The following is a 22,129-nucleotide window of genomic DNA, read 5'->3' on the forward strand; positions in this document are numbered from 1 at the left end:
GGTTAAAACTTCTTGGTGACAGGGGGCAGTATTTTCACGTCCGGATGAAATGCATGCCCAAATTAAACTGCCTGCTACTCATCCCCAGAAGATAAGATATGCATATTATTAGTAGATGTGAATAGAAAACACTCTGAAGTTTCTAAGACTGTTTACCTCATGTCTGTGAGTATAACAGAACTTATTTAGCAGGCGAAACCCTGAGGAAAAACCATTCAGAAAACCATTTTAGGACCATTTTAGATTTCTGAGGGACCTTCCTGCAGTTCCTACCGCTTCCACTGGATGTCACTAGTCTTCAGAAATTGGTTGAGGTTTTTCCTTTGTGTAATGAAGGAGCCCTGTTCAAAACGAGGGTCACTTGAAGTGTACTGTTTGTTAGAGGCGCGTGACCAGAAAGGTAGCGTCAGTTTGTTTTCTCCCTGTATTGAACACAGATCATCCAGTCTTCAATTTTATCGATTATTTACTTAAAAAAATAGCTAAAGTTGTATTACAAAAGTTGTTTGAAATGTTTTGGCAAAGTTTACAGGTAACTTTTGAGATATTTTGTAGTCACGTTGTGCAAGTTGGAACCGGTATTTTTCTGGATCAAACGCACCAAATAAATGGACATTTTGGATATATATCGAAGGAATTAATCGAACAAAAGGACCATTTGTGATGTTTATGGGACATGTTGGAGTGCCAACAGAAGAAGCTCGTCAAAGGTAAGGCATGATTTATATTTTTATTTCTGCGTTTTGTGTCACAACTGCAGGGTTGAAATACGCTTTTCTCTCTTTGTTTACGGAGGTGCTACCCTCAGATAATAGCATTGTTTGCTTTCGCCGAAAAGCCTTTTTGAAATCTGACATGTCGGCTGGATTCACAACACGTGTATCTTTAATTTGGTATCTTACATGTGTGATTTCATGAAAGTTTGATTTTTAGTAATTTATTTGAATTTGGTGCTTTGCATTTTCTCTGGCTTTTGTATTGTAAGTAAGCAATTCACTGTAAGGTCTACACCTGCTATATTCGGCACATGTGACAAACACATTTTGATTTGATTTGGCCCAACACTCTACATGTCACAACAACTTCTGTAGGGATAAGTTCAACAGGCTTCCCATTTTGTTGGAATATAAATCTCCGGCCCAAACACTGAGACAAGAGTGCGACGTTGAATTAACAAAATAAGCTTGTTAAATATACAAGAGAGATTTATTCAGTTCATAATTACATCTGGTTTTTACATCAATATTGTTCCTAAAGTTTTGTGGAGAACTGGCGTGGCAGTGCAAACTGTACAGAACAACTAAACATGCATGGAAACGGGGTCAATCTGGTTGAGTATCTACAAAGACAGTGGAACCAATCATCATTCAACAGCCTGAACACTGAGCAAGACAAGAAGTCGTCGACATATCAGTTCCCCATATAAAAAACTTGTTTTTTTGTATAATAATATAAGAGAGACGTACATAACAGTGTTTAAAAAACATGCAGTCAAATAAAAAAAACAGGTAGCAGGAGTCTTGAAGTAGAATAACTTGTATGGTACAGCTTTCCAAATCACTGGCAGCTCACTCAAATCACACTTCACTGTACTCACAAAATTTAAAAAGTTGGATTTAAGACTTTTTAGGAAAAATAATAATTATTGTTGCCATTTACTCTTATCCTTTTCAGTAAAGACTCCACATTGACTAAACAACAATCTTTTTTAAATCCATAATCTGCAATATATTACACTTGTTTAAGTTGTTTACAAATATTTCTAGCACATGGCTGGGCTACTGGTGATATATAATGAGTTAACGCAGATTATTATTCAATTCAAAGACATGCTCAAGAACTTTGGCGACTAGTAAATATTTTATAAACCTCCCGCTTTGGGCTGGATGTGTCAACATGTAAATCATACATGCAGAATCTATGAGAATAATTATTGTCTAACCTCAAATTAGCCACGGAATCTCTAGTTTGAAAGCTGGAAGGTGAGAGGTGCCATTTTCCCTAAATTTTCCCCCACATGGGTCAGCCCCCTAGCAATTCAAGTTCAAGCCAATGAGCTTCAGCCCCTCGCCGTTTGAGTGACAGCTAGCAAGATACACACAAAGCAGAGCAAAAGAGAAAGCTAAGTTGTGATGCACATACCTGCACGTGTCGTAGTACGCAATTTTCGAGGACCAGTTTTGTCTCATGAGCGCTACTTTCAGAACTACTGGCTCAATAAATATAAAATTAAAAAAAAACATCTCTACACATTTTAAAAGTACAGTATATACATATCGTTAAAATTTGAAGTTTAAAAAGGGTTTGAGAATAGTAAAACTCCACTAATGGTCATCTATTGCTACTTTAGGATCAGCTCAACTCACAATGAATACTCGAAACATAAAAGTCTTTGAACCTAGACAGTCAGGCATATACAAACATGGGCCTTCACTGTGAACCTAGACAGTCAGGCATATACAAACATGGGCCTTCACTGTGAACCTAGACAGTCAGGCATATACAAACATGGGCCTTCACTGTGAACCTAGACAGTCAGGCATATACAAACATGGGCCTTCACTGTGAACCTAGACAGTCAGGCATATACAAACATGGGCCTTCACTGTGAACCTAGACAGTCAGGCATATACAAACATGGGCCTTCACTGTGAACCTAGACAGTCAGGCATATACAAACATGGAAGTCACTGTGAACCTAGACAGTCAGGCAGGCATTGCTTATCCAATCACATTCCACCGTTCCTCATTTGGTGCAAACAAATGAGTGCATTGGTAAAGGATGCTTTCATTATACAACTCATTGCTGTTTCTATTATTTCTGAGCAATTATTTGGTGTTTGTTGTGACCATTGTGGTAAAAATGACTAGTCCATCTTTTGTGACCTGCTAGGCATTTGCTGTGTATAGGTGTTCATAGTTAATGTGAGTTTATGAACACATTTATCAGAGTAAAACTGTGCTTGTGACTGTCTGGAAGTAGCATGATTCTCCTTGATTAAATACATTTAAAAACGCATCCTATCAAGATATACAGAATGTCATTCCTTTAAAAATTACAATTTACCTTCCTGGAAAGCTGGATGGAATTTTAAATGAGTTATGCTTCTATGTCTCTCTCACGCTCAGTTCCAAAAGGAGTCTGATTCTCAGAGCTTGAGCATGAAAAATACCTCGTTGTTGTCAGAGTTCAGGGAGGTCTGGGACTGTCTGTTGGGGGGCCCTGGGGTGCTGAGCTGGCTCAGCAGATCCAGGCTAGCGCAGGGGCTCCGGGCTACGCAGCACGCCCCCTCCGGGTTCCCCCGCTCCTCCATGGGGCTACCGCCACCGCTAATGCTAGCGTTAGCAGCGCCATTAGCAGGGTGGGACTGGTTGAGACACTGCAGCCTCTGCCTCTCTTGGGCCTGCTTGGCCCTGTTGGCGATGTAGCGCACCCTGCTCTGGCTCCGGGACGACGTCCTCCGTAGCGGGGGCTCCTCCAGGGGCCCCTGGCGCACCTGGGGGGCAAAGTCGCGAGCTGTCAGGGGCTCCACGTCCGTCAGCCTCCTCAGCTGCTCAGTTAGGTCGCTGGGCAGCCGGGGCCTCTGGGGATTATGGTTAGGGTAACCCTGCTGCAGGTCGTTCCGGGAAGGCCTAATGATGAAGCTGCGGGTGATGCTGCGGTACTTGCTGTCAAAGTTGCAAGCAATGTCATCCGAGGTCAAGTCCCCCAGGCTCTTAGACATAGAGGCCACGGTATCCCGGGGGCTGGTTGCGGCAGCAGAGGGCTTCTTGGCTGGAGGGGAGGAATGCATCAGCCCTTCCATGTAGAGGCGGCTCCAGGTGTGCCTCCTCTGGGTTATTCTGCTGGGTGACTCCACTGGAGGCTCCCTGGGGGAGCAGAGGGGCCTGGGTTGCAGTTCGTCTTCTGGTTCCCCCAGGTGGCCCTGCAGGAGGTTGGGGTTGGACTTGCTCTTGCTGACCTGCAGCGCCTCGAAGGAGGCTATGGCAGAGCGTGGCCGGTTGACCCAGGAGGGTGGGTCCGGAAAGATGTCGCCCGGGGAGGTTCCGTTGCTCTGACAGGTGAGGCTCTTCCTGGCCAGATTGGGCAGAGACAGGTCAATGACGGTGTCGTTGGATGATATGCTGGAGGATGAGGACACGCTGTCTCTGTGGCTGCCTGGCTTGGGCTCCAGCTTGCTCCACAGCCGGTCGTTCAGGGTGGCGTCGGTGCACATCTCTGGCGTGGCTGATGACTGCTGCTGCCCCCCAGCCACCGCCTGCATGTGGCCCTCCATTTTGGTCCTTCTGACAGGCGTGTTCAATGGGCTGCTGCCAAACAGAGCTCTCAGGGCCTGGACTTTCAGAGGGCTGGCGTCTACAGAGGGGTCGGCGAGAGGAACAGGGGACTTTGCACTTAGCTCAGTCTTGAGTTCAGCATCATCCTTTGTGTGGCCTGACTGAGTATACGGTGCTTCCACTCGGCATGCAGAGTGCCCCATTGGTGACGAGGTGCCATCATCGACCCGGGGGTCTCCGCTGTACTGTGAGGGTTTCAGGTCTTTGGGGTCATGTGTCACAGGGGCCGAGGTAGTCCTGTGAAGGGCAGGTGGTCTCTTGTAGTCCCCTCTACCGTTGACGGGACCCTCCTCCCCCCTACCGTTGACGGGACCCTCCTCCCCCCTACCGTTAACGGGACCCTCCTCCCCCCTACCGTTAACGGGACCCTCCTCCCCCTACCGTTAACGGGACCCTGCTCCCCTACCGTTAACGGGACCCTCCTCCCCCTACCGTTAACGGGACCCTCCTCCCCCCTGGACGGGACCCCTCCTCCCCCCGTTGACGGGACCCTCCTCCCCCTACCGTTTACGGGACCCTCCTCCCCTACCGTTTACAGGACCCTCCTCCCCCTACCGTTTACAGGACCCTCCTCCCCCTACCGTTTACAGGACCCTTCTCCCCCCTACCGTTTACAGGACCCTCCTCCCCCCTACCGTTTACAGGACTCTCCTCCCCCCTACCGTTGACGGGACTGTCCGCCTCACTCTTAGAAGCCGGGGATGAGGTGAAGATGGTGATTTCTGTGGATATAGGGAGCGGTGGAGGTGGGGAGTGACGTGTGGATGAGTGCTCTGCTGGAGTGGAAGAGGAGTGAGTGAGATGGCGGTCCCCCAGTTCATCAGCGATTGGTGCAGGCAGTCGAATAGGGGGAGCTGGTCTCTGCACTGTGGAAGGGTCTGGGTGGGGGGAGAAGAGGAGCACCAAATCTGTAAGCACAGGACTACATTCATTATCAACAGTCAAAATGGTTACTGCAATGTCAGCCGGGGAGGTTCCGTTGCTCAGACAGGTGAGGCTCTTCCTGGCCAGGTTGGGCAGGGACAGGTACGTATAGTATCATCATGTGGATCTTATGATGCACACAGCATATACACAAATATAATGTTTCACACGAAACATAACTGCAATTCAACATATGGTTATGGGTTCAATCAGTATCCCGGAAGTTCAAGCTTTACAGCATGATTGACATTTTATTTTTTTAAAGGCAATGTTCCCGCTTTAGCGGAGACCGTATTCACGTTAAAACGCTGCTTATGTCATCTCAATCTGAAATCACCTTTACATTTCTACAAACCAGGGAATCGGTAACGTTTAAACTATAAAGACTAGAATAGAGCACTAAATTGGGACCTTGATGGATAGATGCCTAAATGACCCATATTCATTCTGATGAATTGCGTTCGTACACTGATGATCAGGTTCTGAGCTGAAAACATAACAGTACGGCAACAATGGAATGGGAATTACCAGCAGTGTAGTTATGAGTGGAAATGATGATTCACACAAGTGAGACTCCATGTGCCCCAAAACACAGTCAAACACTCCCAAATCATTCTGGTGAGATCTGTGTCCATAGCTCAACCTCGACATGCTTGTCCTGACACAGTGCAAAGTGTGTTGACGACAAAGTGTGTTGTTAAACCCCCATCTGTGACTCTGACTACTTGGGTCATATTAATTAGTGCGTAACGTAGCAAACACGTTTTGCAACGGAAATCAAAAAACAAGTGTTTATTATTAGAGGAGTTCAGGTACTGTAGTACCTGATCCAGTCTGCGTACACGGTGCTTACAGAGACTGGGTGAAGGAGGGTTATGAAGACAGTCACAGGGAATGAGCAGAAAACAGTGGGTGAGGGTGCAGACATTCAAGGGTTCTCCTTACCTGGCTATTGTCATCCCCTCAATTCTGCACTAGGAACAGAGAGAGCGTGCAGAGAGAGGGACAGAACAAAGGAGGTTAGCAGAGGGAACAGTGCAGAGAGAGGGACAGAACAAAGGAGGTTAGCAGAGGGAACAGTGCAGAGAGAGGGACAGAACAAAGGAGGTTAGCAGAGGGAACAGTGCAGAGAGAGGGACAGAACAAAGGAGGTTAGCAGAGGGAACAGTGCAGAGAGAGGGACAGAACAAAGGAGGTTAGCAGAGGGAACAGTGCAGAGAGAGGGACAGAACAAAGGAGGTTAGCAGAGGGAACAGTGCAGAGAGGGACAGAACAAAGGAGGTTAGCAGAGGGAACAGTGCAGAGAGAGGGACAGAACAAAGGAGGTTAGCAGAGGGAACAGTGCAGAGAGAGGGACAGAACAAAGGAGGTTAGCAGAGGGAACAGTGCAGAGAGAGGGACAGAACAAAGGAGGTTAGCAGAGGGAACAGTGCAGAGAGAGGGACAGAACAAAGGAGGTTAGCAGAGGGAACAGTGCAGAGAGGGACAGAACAAAGGAGGTTAGCAGAGGGAACAGTGCAGAGAGAGGGACAGAACAAAGGAGGTTAGCAGAGGAACAGTGCAGAGAGAGGGACAGAACAAAGGAGGTTAGCAGAGAGAACAGTGCAGAGAGAGGGACAGAACAAAGGAGGTTAGCAGAGGGAACAGTGCAGAGAGAGGGACAGAACAAAGGAGGTTAGCAGAGGGAACAGTGCAGAGAGAGGGACAGAACAAAGGAGGTTAGCAGAGGGAACAGTGCAGAGAGAGGGACAGAACAAAGGAGGTTAGCAGAGGAACAGTGCAGAGAGAGGGACAGAACAAAGGAGGTTAGCAGAGGGAACAGTGCAGAGAGAGGGACAGAACAAAGGAGGTTAGCAGAGGGAACAGTGCAGAGAGAGGGACAGAACAAAGGAGGTTAGCAGAGAGAACAGTGCAGAGAGAGGGCTGAAACAAGAGTGCGTAGAGTCATTTGAGAAAATTGATAAAGTATCAGAATACTACTTCATTATAAGGGCAAAACGATCAAGTTCACAATATCACGTTTCAAAACTATTTAAAAAACTATGTCTACAACAGATATACTGAAGTATACTGTGCTGTGAAAAGACAGTACAACTTACCACAAACTAATTACAGACCGTAACACAAGAGAGCCTCTGTGTTAAGTGAAAGGGTAGCAGCTGAAGCTGAGTTTAAAGAGAAAAGTATAGAAATATTATAATAGAATAGTAATAGAATAGAAATACATTGTGCTAAATGTATGGTGAACATCCTTCACTGTAACATCTCCATAAATCCCCCCCAAAAAATGATCCAACTTGTGATTTCCTTTGATGTATTGCACTGAGTGGGAGATACTAAGTCTGGGTGAGCAGGAGATGTTTAATGTTCATTGTTACCAAGGGGTTGAGTTCTAGAGTGATATGGGGCCTTCAGTCAAACAAGGTGGTGTACTTTCCATAGAATAGTGGATTTCTCATTATTTGTTGTATTTTATTTTCCTTGCTGTACTTTTATCTGTTGGGCACAAAATGATGAAATATTTTTCTTACGACTCATTACTAGTTTGCTACTCATTATTACAGTTATGCCTTTTAGTACCATTGAGCTTATAAATTCTAGTAACGATGGGTAGTTAGTGGGAATTTATGTGCTAATGAGCTAAAGTCAAATTTGATTGGTGAGGGGATCAGCGTTCTTCAACTCAGACTCTACGAGGTCTGGAGCCTGCTGGTTTTCTGTTCTCCCTGATACATAATTACATCCAGCCGGTGTCCCAGGTCTAAATCAGCTCTGTCCACGCCTTGGTCAGAGGGGAACAATGTAGAGAAAAGGCAGTGGAACTGAGGTCCAGAGTTGGTCTAGACAAAAGGGTGACTGAGTGGTGAGGGAACCGGAGGTCTAGAACACTAAAGGTAACTTTTGATTGGTGGAAGAACCAGAGGTCTAGAACACTAACGGTAACTTCTGATTGGTGGAAGAACCGGAGGTCTAGAACACCAAAGGTAACTTTTGATTGGTGGAAGAACTGGAGGTCTAGAACACTAAAAGGTAACTTTTGATTGGTGGAAGAACCGGAGGTCTAGAACATTAAAGGTAACTTTTGATTGGTGGAAGAACCGGAGGTCTAGACAAAAGGGTGATTTTAATTAGTGAGGGTACCTGGGTTCTAGACTACATTATAAACCCATAGACATCAGCTCTCTGAAGAGTGGGTCTTCTGGGGGTACTGCTCACAGTACATGGCTTATTACTAGGGGATCAGCATGTGCTCACTATGGCAACTGTAAGGGACTGCTGTGGGTGCTTCTAAAACACCTCAATGGGTACTACTGTGGGCAATGCAATGGCAGCTCCACCTTCCTGGCAAAGAACATGGGGCATTTACTGCGCAGCTCGTCCATCTTCTGAGCAAAGAGGAGGTTCATCTCCCGCTGCAGGGTGCCCACGGCGAGCCTGCCGCTGTCAAGAACCCCTCGCGGAGGCAGTGTAGGAGCCAGCTCGAGGCTCCCCAGGCTCTCGCAGCTGCTGCAACTGTCGCCGAGCGACATGCTGCCACAGTCGGAGCTGCTGATGGTAAGTGCCAGGGGGCGGGCCGCAAGCACTGCCGTAGTTGGGCAGCGGGGCGCCGCTCCGGCAGTCGGGGGTAGGAGGGGAGGGGAAGCGCCGGTGGGGCATGATGCAAGAGCAGGCGTTCCTCTCGGCGGGGTCAGGGTAAGCCTCAGTGGGATCAGGGTGAGCCTCAGTGGGACAGGTGTCCAGAGTTTGATGGGCTCTGGCTCGGGACCTGGGAAAGGGGATAGGTCAGAAGAACGCCTGGGGCTGGAACAGGGGCAGGGCCTCAGCTCTGGGCTTGGACTGGGCCAGGGACTCATCAGGCTGGGCTGCGGCCAGGGCCTGTGGTTTGGGATTTGGCTCGCTCGGGTTGAACCTGCCTGAAGGGCGTGGGACAGCGGAAGGCTCTCTCAGACCTCTCTGTCCACGCCTTGGTCCTCTCTCCCCATTTCTCCTCATCCTTGAAGTCCCTCTCCTCTGGGCTTTCCTTAGAGCTAATAACACAGATCATGCAGTTTGAGGACACCCCCATCCTGCCACTGCTGTTGAGGGCCACGCGGGCAAACACTCCATGTTCCTCATTCAGGGAGTCGTGGCAGCGCAGCCGATTGACCTGCTTTAGGGGCTCGCTCAAGGAATATCGGAGGAAGCGAGGTGAGCCCTTACCTTTGCCCTCGTCGGGGTGGAAAGCCTCGTTGGTGCCATGGTGCCTGTTGGTGCCTTGGCGTGATGCGGCGGGGGCAACGGCGGCCGTGGTGTCCCAGTTGCCCTGGTGGAGCAGCGGGGGCTGGGAGGAAGCAATGAGGTGGCTGTCCTCTAACTCCCGGTCCTCGCTGGTGCCTTCTGAGCGGTAGTCTTTGGTGTCGGTGGCGATCTCGGGGAAACCCTCCTTGACCTTGGGCAGGACCTTGGTGGGCGCGCTGGCCGTGCGGCGCAGCAGGTGGGCGCCGAACGTGTGCTTATGGCTAAGCTGTGCAGCAGCATGGCTGTCGAGAGAAGCCTGCTTTGGGTTTCTGTGAAACAGCCCTTTGATGCCGCTGGACACCTTGCCCTGAGAACAAGAGACAAACCAACATCATGAACTGGTTCACAATAAGCATTTACCTGGACATACAGTGGTGACAGAGAGGGGGGCCACCATGTACAGAGAGGGGGGTCACCATGTACAGAGAAGGGGGTCACCATGTACAGAGAGGGGGTCACCATGTACAGAGGGGGGTTCACCATGTACAGAGAGGGGAGGGTCACCATGTACAGAGAGGGGGAGGGTCACCATGTACAGAGAGAGGGGAGGGTCACCATGTACAGAGAGGGGGGTTACCATGTACAGAGAGGGGGGTCACCATGTACAGAAAGGGGGGTTCACCATGTACAGAGAGGGAGGTCACCATGTACAGAGAGGGGGGTCACCATGTACAGAGAGGGGGGTCACCATGTACAGAGAGGGGGGAGGGTCACCATGTACAGAGAGAGGGGGAGGGTCACCATGTACAGAGAGGGGGGTTCACCATGTACAGAGTGAGGGGGGTTCACCATGTACAGAGTGAGGGGAGGGTCACCATGTACAGAGAGGGGGTTCACCATGTACAGAGAGGGGGTTCACCATGTACAGAGAGGGGGTTCACCATGTACAGAGAGGGGGGTTCACCATGTACAGAGAGGGGGGTTCACCATGTACAGAGAGGAGGGGGTTCACCATGTACAGAGAGGGGGGGGGTTCACCATGTACAGAGGGAGGGTTCACCATGTACAGAGAGGGGGGTTCACCATGTACAGAGAGGGGGGGTCACCATGTACAGAGAGGGGGAGGGTCACCATGTACAGAGAGGGGAGGGTCACCATGTACAGAGAGGGGAGGGTCACCATGTACAGAGAGGGGAGGGTCACCCATGTACAGAGAGGGGGAGGGTCACCATGTACAGAGAGGGGAGGGTCACCATGTACAGAGAGGGGAGGGTCACCATGTACAGAGAGGGGGAGGGTCACCATGTACAGAGAGGGGAGGGTCACCATGTACAGAGAGGGGGAGGGTCACCATGTACAGAGAGGGGAGGGTCACCATGTACAGAGAGGGGAGGGTCACCATGTACAGAGTGAGGGGAGGGTCACCATGTACAGAGTGAGAGGGAGGGTCACCATGTACAGAGAGAGGGGAGGGTCACCATGTACAGAGAGGGGAGGGTCACCATGTACAGAAAGGGGAGGGTCACCATGTACAGAAAGGGGGGGAGGGTCACCATGTACAGAAAGGGGAGGGTCACCATGTACAGAAGGGGGAGGGTCACCATGTACAGAGAGGGGAGGGTCACCATGTACAGAGAGGGGGAGGGTCACCATGTACAGAGAGGGGAGGTCACCATGTACAGAGATGGGGAGGGTCACCATGTACAGAGAGGGGAGGGTCACCATGTACAGAGAGGGAGGGTCACCATGTACAGAGAGGGGGGTCACCATGTACAGAGAGGGGAGGTCACCATGTACAGAGGGTCACCATGAGAGGGGAGGGTCACCATGTACAGAGTGAGAGGGGAGGGTCACCATGTACAGAGTGAGGGGGAGGGTCACCATGTACAGAGTGAGGGGGAGGGTCACCATGTACAGAGAGGGGAGGGTCACCATGTACAGAGAGGGGGGTCACCATGTACAGAGGGGGGGGTCACCATGTACAGAGAGGGGGTCACCATGTACAGAGAGGGGAGGTCACCATGTACAGAGAGGGGTCACCATGTACAGAGAGGGAGGTCACCATGTACAATGTGAGGGGAGGTCACCATGTACAAAGTGAGGGGAGGGTCACCATGTACATAGAGGGGGTCAACATGTACAGAGAGGGAGGGTCACCATGTACAGAGAGGGGAGGGTCAACATGTACAGAGAGGGGAGGGTCACCATGCATGTACAGAGAGGGGAGGGTCACCATGTACATAGAGGGGGAGGGTCACCATGTACATAGAGGGGAGGGTCACCATGTACATAGAGGGGAGGGTCACCATGTACATAGAGGGGGGTCACCATGTACATAGAGGGGAGGGTCACCATGTACATAGAGGGGAGGGTCACCATGTACATAGAGGGGGTCACCATGTACAGAGAGGGGAGGGTCACCATGTACAGAGAGGGGAGGGTCACCATGTACATAGAGGGGGTCACCATGTACATAGAGGGGGAGGGTCACCATGTACAATGTGAGGGGAGAGTCACCATGTACAGAGAGGGGAGAGTCACCATGTACAGAGAGGGGAGGGTCACCATGTACAGAGAGGGGGGGGTCACCATGTACAGAGAGGGGAGGTCACCATGTACAGAGAGGGGAGGGTCACCATGTACAGAGAGGGGAGGGTCACCATGTACAGAGAGGGGAGGGTCACCATGTACAGAGAGGGGAGGGTCACCATGTACAGAGAGGGGGGGGTCACCATGTACAGAGAGGGGAGGTCACCATGTACAGAGAGGGGAGGTCACCATGTACAGAGAGGGGAGATCCACCATGTACATAGAGGGGAGGTCACCATGTACAGAGAGGGGAGGGTCACCATGTACATAGAGGGGAGGGTCACCATGTACATAGAGGGGAGGCACCATGTACAGAGAGGGGAGGTCACCATGTACATAGAGGGGAGGTCACCATGTACAGAGAGGGGAGGGTCACCATGTACATAGAGGGGAGGTCACCATGTACAGAGAGGGGAGGTCACCATGTACATAGAGGGGAGGTCACCATGTACAGAGAGGGGAGGTCACCATGTACAGAGAGGGGAGGGTCACCATGTACATAGAGGGGAGGTCACCATGTACAGAGAGGGGAGGTCACCATGTACAGAGAGGGGAGGGTCACCATGTACAGAGAGGGGAGGGTCACCATGTACAGAGAGGGGAGGGTCACCATGTACATAGAGGAGAGGTCACCATGTACATAGAGGGGGAGGGTCACCATGTACAATGTGAGGGGAGAGTCACCATGTACAGAGAGGGGAGAGTCACCATGTACAGAGAGGGGAGAGTCACCATGTACAGAGAGGGGAGAGTCACCATGTACAGAGAGGGGGAGGGTCACCATGTACAGAGAGGGGAGGTCACCATGTACAGAGAGGGGAGGGTCACCATGTACAGAGAGGGGGAGGGTCACCATGTACAGAGGGGGGGAGGGTCACCATGTACAGAGAGGGTGAGGGTCACCATGTACAGAGAGGAAGAGGGTCACCATGTACAGAAAGGGGGAGGGTCACCATGTACAGAAAGGGGGAGGGTCACCATGTACAGAGAAGGGGAGGTCACCATGTACAGAGAAGGGGAGAGGTTCACCATGTACAGAGTGAGAGGGGAGGGTCACCATGTACAGAGAGGGGGTCACCATGTACAGAGAGGGGAGGGTCACCATGTACAGAGAGGGGAGGGTCACCATGTACAGAGAGGGGGGTCACCATGTACAGAGAGGGAGGGTCACCATGTACAGAGAGGGGAGGGTCACCATGTACAGAGAGGGGAGGGTCACCATGTACAGAGAGGGGAGGGTCACCATGTACAGAGAGGGGGGAGGGTCGCCATGTACAGAAAGGGGAGGGTCACCATGTACAGAAAGGGGGAGGGTCACCATGTACAGAGAAGGGGAGGTCACCATGTACAGAGAGGGGGAGGGGGTCACCATGTACAGAGAGGGGGAGAGGTTCACCATGTACAGAGAGGGGAGAGGTTCACCATGTACAGAGTGAGAGGGAGGGTCACCATGTACAGAGAGGGGAGGGTCACCATGTACAGAGAGGGGGAGGGTCACCATGTACAGAGAGGGGAGGGTCACCATGTACAGAGAGGGGGTCACCATGTACAGAGAGGGTGAGGGTCACCATGTACAGAGAGGGGAGGGTCACCATGTACAGAGAGGGGGAGGGTCACCATGTACAGAGTGGGGGAGGGTCACCATGTACAGAGAGGGGGGAGGGTCACCATGTACAGAGAGGGGGAGGGTCACCATGTACAGAGAGGGGGAGGGTCACCATGTACAGAGAGGGGGATGGTCACCATGTACAGAGAGGGGATGGTCACCATGTACAGAGAGGGGAGGGTCACCATGTACAGAGAGGGGAGGGTCACCATGTACAGAAAGGGGAGGGTCACCATGTACAGAAAGGGGAGGGTCACCATGTACAGAGAAGGGGAGGTCACCATGTACAGAGAGGGGGGAGGGGGATCACCATGTACAGAGAGGGGGAGGTTCACCATGTACAGAGTGAGAGGGGAGGGTCACCATGTACAGAGAGGGGAGGGTCACCATGTACAGAGAGGGGAGGGTCACCATGTACAGAGAGGGGAGGGTCACCATGTACAGAGAGGGGAGGGTCACCATGTACAGAGAGGGGAGGGTCACCATGTACAGAGAGGGGAGGGTCACCATGTACAGAGAGGGGAGGGCCACCATGTACAGAGAGGGGGTCACCATGTACAGAGAGGGGAGGGTCACCATGTACAGAAAGGGGGAGGGTCACCATGTACAGAGAGGGGAGGGTCACCATGTACAGAAAGGGGAGGTCACCATGTACAGAAAGGGGAGGGTCACCATGTACAGAGAAGGGGAGGTCACCATGTACAGAGAGGGGGGTGGGTCACCATGTACAGAGAGGGGGAGAGGTTCACCATGTACAGAGTGAGAGGGGAGGGTCACCATGTACAGAGAGGGGGGTCACCATGTACAGAGAGGGGAGGGTCACCATGTACAGAGAGGGGAGGGTCACCATGTACAGAGAGGGGAGGGTCACCATGTACAGAGAGGGGGAGGGTCACCATGTACAGAGAGGGGAGGGTCACCATGTACAGAGAGGGGAGGGTCACCATGTACAGAGGGGGAGGGTCACCATGTACAGAGAGGGGAGGGTCACCATGTACAGAGAGGGGAGGGTCACCATGTACAGAGAGGGGGAGGGTCACCATGTACAGAGAGGGGAGGGTCACCATGTACAGAGAGGGGGAGGGTCACAGAGGGGGAGGGTCATGTACAGAGAGGGGGAGGGTCACCATGTACAGAGAGGGGAGGGTCACCATGTACAGAGAGGGGGATGGTCACCATGTACAGAGAGGGGAGGGTCACCATGTACAGAGAGGGGAGGGTCACCATGTACAGAAAGGGGAGGGTCACCATGTACAGAGAAGGGAGGTCACCATGTACAGAGAGGGGGAGGGGGTCACCATGTACAGAGAGGGGGAGAGGTTCACCATGTACAGAGTGAGAGGGGAGGGTCACCATGTACAGAGAGGGGGTCACCATGTACAGAGAGGGGAGGGTCACCATGTACAGAGAGGGGAGGGTCACCATGTACAGAGAGGGGAGGGTCACCATGTACAGAGAGGGGAGGGTCACCATGTACAGAGAGGGGGTCACCATGTACAGAGAGGGGGGTCACCATGTACAGAGAGGGGGAGGGTCACCATGTACAGAAAGGGGGAGGGTCACCATGTACAGAGAGGGGGAGGGTCACCATGTACAGAAAGGGGAGGGTCACCATGTACAGAAAGGGGAGGGTCACCATGTACAGAAAGGGGAGGGTCACCATGTACAGAGATGGGGAGGTCACCATGTACAGAGAAGGGAGGTCACCATGTACAGAGGGGGTCACCATGTACACAGAGGGGGAGGGTCACCATGTACACAGAGGGGAGGGTCACCATGTACACAGAGGGGGAGGGTCACCATGTACAGAGAGGGTGAGGGTCACCATGTACAGAGAGGGGAGGGTCACCATGTACAGAGAAGGGGAGGTCACCATGTACAGAGAGGGGGAGGGGTCACCATGTACAGAGAGGGGAGGGTTCACCATGTACAGAGTGAGAGGGAGGGTCACCATGTACAGAGAGGGGAGGGTCACCATGTACAGAGAGGGGAGGGTCACCATGTACAGAGAGGGGAGGGTCACCATGTACAGAAAGGGGAGGGTCACCATGTACAGAAAGGGGAGGGTCACCATGTACAGAGTGAGAGGGAGGGTCACCATGTACAGAGTGAGAGGAGGGTCACCATGTACAGAGAGGAGGTCACCATGTACAGAGAGGGGAGGGTCACCATGTACAGAGAGGGGAGGGTCACCATGTACAGAGAGGGGGGAATCACCATGTACAGAGTGAGAGGGGGTCACCATGTACAGAAAGGGGGAGAGGGTCACCATGTACAGAAAGGGGGAGGGTCACCATGTACAGAGTGAGAGGGGGGGCACCATGTACAGAGAGGGGGAGTCACCATGTACAGAGAGGGGGAATCACCATGTACAGAGTGAGAGGGGGTCACCATGTACAGAAAGGGGGAGGGTCACCATGTACAGAGTGAGGGGGGGCACCATGTACAGAGAGGGGGATCACCATGTACAGAGAGGGGGTCACCATGTACAGAGAGGGGGCGGGGTTCACCATGTACAGCGTGAGGGGGAGGTTCAGCATGTACAGAGTAAGAGGGGAAGGTCACCATGTACAGAGTAAGAGGGGGAAGGTCACCATGTACAGAGTGAGAGGGGAGGGTCACCATGTACAGAGTGAGAGGGGAGGGTCACCATGTACAGAGAGGGGGTCACCATGTACAGAGAGGGAGGGCGTCACCATGTACAGAGAGGGAGGGTCACCATGTACAATGTGAGGAGAGTCACCATGTACAGAGAGGGGGGATCACCATGTACAGAGAGGAGAGTCACCATGTACAGAGAGGGGGGATCACCATGTACAGAGAGGGGAGGTCACCATGTACATAGAGGGGGCGTCACCGTGTACAGAGAGGGAGGGTCACCATGTACATAGAGGGGGCGTCACCATGTACAGAGAGGGAGGGTCACCATGTACAATGTGAGGGAGAGTCACCATGTACAATGTGAGGGGAGAGTCACCATGTACAGAGAGGGGGGCGTCACCATGTACAGAGAGGGGAGGTCACCATGTACAATGTGAGGGGAGGTCACCATGTACAATGTGAGGGGAGGTCACCATGTACAATGTGAGGGGAGAACACCATGTACAAAGTGAGGGGAGGGTCACCATGTACAGAGTGAGGGGAGGTCACCATGTCCAATGTGGGGGTCACCATGTACAGAGTGAGGGGAGGTCACCATGTCCAATGTGGGGGGTCACCATGTACAGAGAGGGAGGGTCACCATGTACAGAGGGGAGGGTCACCATGTACAGAGGGGGCAGGGTCACCATGTACAGAGTGAGGGGAGGTCACCATGTCCAATGTGGGGGTGGTCACCATGTACAGAGTGAGGGGAGGTCACCATGTCCAATGTGGGGGGTCACCATGTACAGAGTGAGGGGGTTCACCATGTACAGAGAGGGGAGGTTCACCATGTACAGAGAGGAGGGTCACCATGTACAGAGGGAGAGTCACCATGTACAGAGAGGGGGTCACCATGTACAGAGTGAGGGGGGTTCACCATGTACAGAGAGGGGAGGGTCACCATGTACAGAGAGGGGAGGGGGTCACCATGTCCAGAGAGGAAGGGGGTCACCATGTCCAGAGAGGGAAGGGGTCACCATGTACAGAGAGGGAAGGGGGTCACCATGTACAGAGAGGGAAGGGGTCACCATGTCCAGAGAGGGAAGGGGGTCACCATGTCCAGAGAGGGAAGGGGGTCACCATGTACAGAGAGGGAGGGTCACCATGTACAGAGAGGGAAGAGGGTCACCATGTACAGAGAGGGAAGGGGGTCACCATGTACAGAGAGGGAAGGGGGTCACCATGTCCAGAGAGGGAAGGGGGTCACCATGTACAGAGAGGGGAGGGTCACCATGTACAGAGAGGGGAGGGTCACCATGTACAGAGAGGGGAGGGTCACCATGTACAGAGAGGGAGGGTCACCATGTACAGAGAGGGGAGGTCACCATGTACAGAGAGGGAGGGTCACCATGTACAGAGAGGGAGGGTCACCATGTACAGAGAGGGAGGGTCACCATGTACAGAGAGGGGGTCACCATGTACATAGAGGGGGGTCACCATGTACAGAGAGGGGGTCACCATGTACATAGAGGGGGGTCACCATGTACAGAGAGGGAGGGTCACCATGTACAGAGGAGGGTCACCATGTACAGAGAGGGAGGGTCACCATGTACAGAGAGGGAGGGTCACCATGTACAGAGAGGGGAGGGTCACCATGTACATAGAGGGGGTCACCATGTACATAGAGGGGAGGGTCACCATGTACAGAGAGGGGGTCACCATGTACAGAGAGGGGAGGGTCACCATGTACAGAGAGGGGGTCACCATGTACAGAGAGGGAGGTCACCATGTACAGAGAGGGGGTCACCATGTACAGAGAGGGGGTCACCATGTACAGAGAGGGGGTCACCATGTACAGAGAGGGGAGGTCACCATGTACAGAGAGGGAGGTCACCATGTACAGAGAGGGAGGTCACCATGTACAAAGTGAGGGGAGGTCACCATGTACAAAGTGAGGGGAGGGTCACCATGTACATAGAGGGGGAGTCAACATGTACAGAGAGGGAGGGTCACCATGTACATAGAGGGGGGAGTCAACATGTACAGAGAGGGGAGGGTCACCATGTACAGAGAGGGGAGGGTCACCATGTACAGAGAGGGAGGGTCACCATGTACAGAGAGGGAGGGTCACCATGTACAGAGAGGGGAGGGTCACCATGTACATAGAGGGGGTCACCATGTACATAGAGGGGAGGGTCACCATGTACAATGTGAGGGGAGAGTCACCATGTACAGAGAGGGAGAGTCACCATGTACAGAGAGGGGGTCACCATGTACAGAGAGGGAGGTCACCATGTACAGAGAGGGAGGTCACCATGTACAGAGAGGGGAGGTCACCATGTCCAATGTGGGGAGGTCACCATGTACAGAGTGAGGGAAGGTCACCATGTCCAATGTGGGGGGTCACCATGTACAGAGAGGGAGGGTCACCATGTACAGAGGGGCAGGGTCACCATGTACAGAGTGAGGGGAGGTCACCATGTACAGAGTGAGGGAGGTCACCATGTACAGAGTCACCATGTACAGAGGGAGGTCACCATGTACAGAGTGAGGGGAGGTCACCATGTACAGAGTGAGGGGAGGTCACCATGTGTACATGTACAGAGGGGAGGGTCACCATGTACATAGAGGGGGAGGGTCACCATGTACAATGTGAGGGGAGAGTCACCATGTACAGAGAGGGGAGAGTCACCATGTACAGAGAGGGGAGGTCACCATGTACAGAGAGGGGGGGTCACCATGTACAGAGAGGGGAGAGTCACCATGTACAGAGAGGGGAGAGTCACCATGTACAGAGAGGGGAGAGTCACCATGTACAGAGAGGGGAGGTCACCATGTACAGAGAGGGGAGGTCACCATGTACAGAGAGGGGAGGTCACCATGTCCAATGTGGGGGGGTCACCATGTACAGAGAGGAGGTCACCATGTACAATGTGGGGGGTCACCATGTACAGAGAGGGAGGGTCACCATGTACAGAGTGAGGGGAGGTCACCATGTACAGAGTGAGGGGAGGTCACCATGTACAGAGTGAGGGGAGGTCACCATGTCCAATGTGGGGGGTTACCATGTACAGAGTGAGGGAGGTCACCATGTACAGAGTGAGGGGAGGTCACCATGTACAGAGTGAGGGGAGGTCACCATGTCCAATGTGGGGGTCACCATGTACAGAGTGAGGGGGTCACCATGTACAGAGAGCGGGAGAGGGTCACCATGTACAGAGAGGGGGATCACCATGTACAGAGAGGGAGGGTCACCATGTACAGAGGGAGAGTCACCATGTACAGAGAGGGGGGGTCACCATGTACAGAGAGGGGAGGGTCACCATGTACAGAGAGGGTGGGTCACCATGTAGAGAGGGGGTCACCATGTAGAGAGAGGGGGTCACCATGTAGAGAGAGGGGGTCACCATGTAGAGAGAGGGAGGGTCACCATGTACAGAGAGGGGAGGGTCACCATATAGAGAGAGGGGGTCACCATGTATAGAGGGGGCAGGGTCACCATGTAGAGAGAGGGGGGTCACCATGTAGAGAGGGGGGGGGTCACCATGTAGAGAGGGGAGAGTCACCATGTAGAGAGAGGGGGGTCACCATGTAGAGAGGGAGAGTCACCATGTACAGAGAGGGGAGGTCACCATGTACAGAGAGGGGAGGGTCACCATGTACATAGAGGGGAGGGTCACCATGTACAATGTGAGGGGAGAGTCACCATGTACAGAGAGGGAGAGTCACCATGTACAGAGAGGGAGGTCACCATGTACAGAGAGGGGGTCACCATGTACAGAGGGGAGAGTCACCATGTACAGAGAGGGAGAGTCACCATGTACAGAGAGGGAGAGTCACCATGTACAGAGAGGGCGAGTCACCATGTACAGAGAGGGGAGGTCACCATGTACAGAGAGGGGAGGTCACCATGTACAGAGAGGGGAGGTCACCATGTCCAATGTGGGGGGGTCACCATGTACAGAGAGGGAGGTCACCATGTACAATGTGGGGGTCACCATGTACAGAGAGGGGAGGGTCACCATGTACAGAGGGGCAGGGTCACCATGTACAGAGTGAGGGAGGTCACCATGTACAGAGTGAGGGAGGTCACCATGTACAGAGTGAGGGAGGTCACCATGTACAGAGTGAGGGAGGTCACCATGTACAGAGTGAGGGGAGGTCACCATGTACAGAGTGAGGGGAGGTCACCATGTCCAATGTGGGGGGTTACCATGTACAGAGTGGGGAGGTCACCATGTACAGAGTGAGGGGAGGTCACCATGTACAGAGTGAGGGAGGTCACCATGTCCAATGTGGGGGGTCACCATGTACAGAGTGAGGGGGGTCACCATGTACAGAGAGCGGGAGAGGGTCACCATGTACAGAGAGGGGGGATCACCATGTACAGAGAGGGGAGGGTCACCATGTACAGAGGGAGAGTCACCATGTACAGAGAGGGGGGTCACCATGTACAGAGAGGGAGGGTCACCATGTACAGAGAGGGTGGGTCACCATGTAGAGAGGGGGTCACCATGTAGAGAGAGGGGGTCACCATGTAGAGAGAGGGAGGGTCACCATGTACAGAGAGGGAGGGTCACCATATAGAGAGAGGGGGTCACCATGTATAGAGGGGCAGGGTCACCATGTAGAGAGAGGGGGTCACCATGTAGAGAGGGGGTCACCATGTAGAGAGGGGAGAGTCACCATGTAGAGAGAGGGGGGGTCACCATGTAGAGAGGGGAGAGTCACCATGTACAGAGAGGGGAGGGTCACCATGAACAGAGGGGGCAGGGTCACCATGTACAGAGTGAGGGGAGGTCACCATGTCCAATGTGGGGGGGTCACCATGTACAGAGTGAGGGGAGGTCACCATGTACAGAGTGAGGGGAGGTCACCATGTACAGAGTGAGGGGAGGTCACCATGTACAGAGTGAGGGAGGTCACCATGTACAGAGTGAGGGGAGGTCACCATGTACAGATAGAGTTCATAATTTGACATTCACCAATCGAATCAACACTGGGTTACCTGCTGTGACACTCTTTGCACTGAGACCACCATGATGACTGGTGTGTGTGTATTTGTGTCTGTTCATTTCAAAATGCTTTGCCTTTCAGCACATGATGTGCAGCAACCCAACCCAACCCAATCATCAAGTAGATCCAAGTGGAATTACACCAAGACTGAGTGCCCAAGGCATTACAGTACCTTTGATGCCAACCGACTAATAGCACAAACACGCAGTTTTGTACCCCCCCTCCCCCCACTCCCCCCTCGCCCTCTGCCCTCCCCCCTCCCCCCGCGCCCTCCTGCAAGATCCGGGCAAGTCTGACAGAGTTCATGTTTTACGACGTTAACACATGTATTTCTCTCTTAATTCTGTATAACCCTGCAGTGCTCCATGCTGGGAATCTCCTGAGTATGGATAAAATACCCCTAGCCCCGGGTATTGTGTCCCTCTCTCTCCCCCACCTCTCCCTCCCTCCGGCGCATGTTGGTGACATTGGATCTACTTTGGGTCGATGGAGGATACTGACGAGTCAAGCTGTCACAATCATGTTCGCAACTCATGTTCGGCATGAGTTAGCTCTAACGGGCGGACGTTATTGCCTTGTGGGTGCAGATGGGCGAAATCACTGGGGTGGCAGGGAAGGGGCATGTGGCACATGCAGGGTGCTGACTGGATTTCACTACACCTGGGTTCAGAGTGGCGCCTTCAGGACTCCTAACAATTTTCTGCCTCTAAAAGCAGCGTTTGGACAAAGAGGGTTCAACTGAAATCACAGAAAGGAGAGAACGAGAGAAAGAGAAAGAGGGCGAGAGAGAGAGGGAAGAGAGAGTGAGAGAGCGAAGAGAGAGCGAGAGAGCGAAGAGAGAGCGAGAGAGCGAAG

At 52.7% G+C, this 22,129-nt stretch overlaps 1 protein-coding gene across 1 annotated transcript in view; it reads right to left on the reverse strand.

Moving 5' to 3' along the window:
• Nucleotides 1-1,190: 1,190 nt before the first annotated feature.
• The window catches only part of LOC115122820 (1-phosphatidylinositol 4,5-bisphosphate phosphodiesterase eta-2-like), a 126,629-nt gene continuing 105,690 nt past the window's right edge, over nucleotides 1,191-22,129 (reverse strand). The window contains exons 23-25 of the mRNA XM_065021102.1: nucleotides 9,463-9,847; nucleotides 5,008-5,216; nucleotides 1,191-4,652 (exon numbers count right to left, since the gene is read on the reverse strand). Of these exons, the coding sequence (XP_064877174.1) occupies nucleotides 3,150-4,652; nucleotides 5,008-5,216; nucleotides 9,463-9,847 (2,097 nt within the window). The 3' untranslated portion in view covers nucleotides 1,191-3,149. The remainder of the gene's footprint in view (nucleotides 4,653-5,007; nucleotides 5,217-9,462; nucleotides 9,848-22,129) is intronic.

Source organism: Oncorhynchus nerka, linkage group LG7, assembly GCF_034236695.1.
Source record: "Oncorhynchus nerka isolate Pitt River linkage group LG7, Oner_Uvic_2.0, whole genome shotgun sequence".
Classification (NCBI taxonomy): domain Eukaryota; kingdom Metazoa; phylum Chordata; class Actinopteri; order Salmoniformes; family Salmonidae; genus Oncorhynchus; species Oncorhynchus nerka.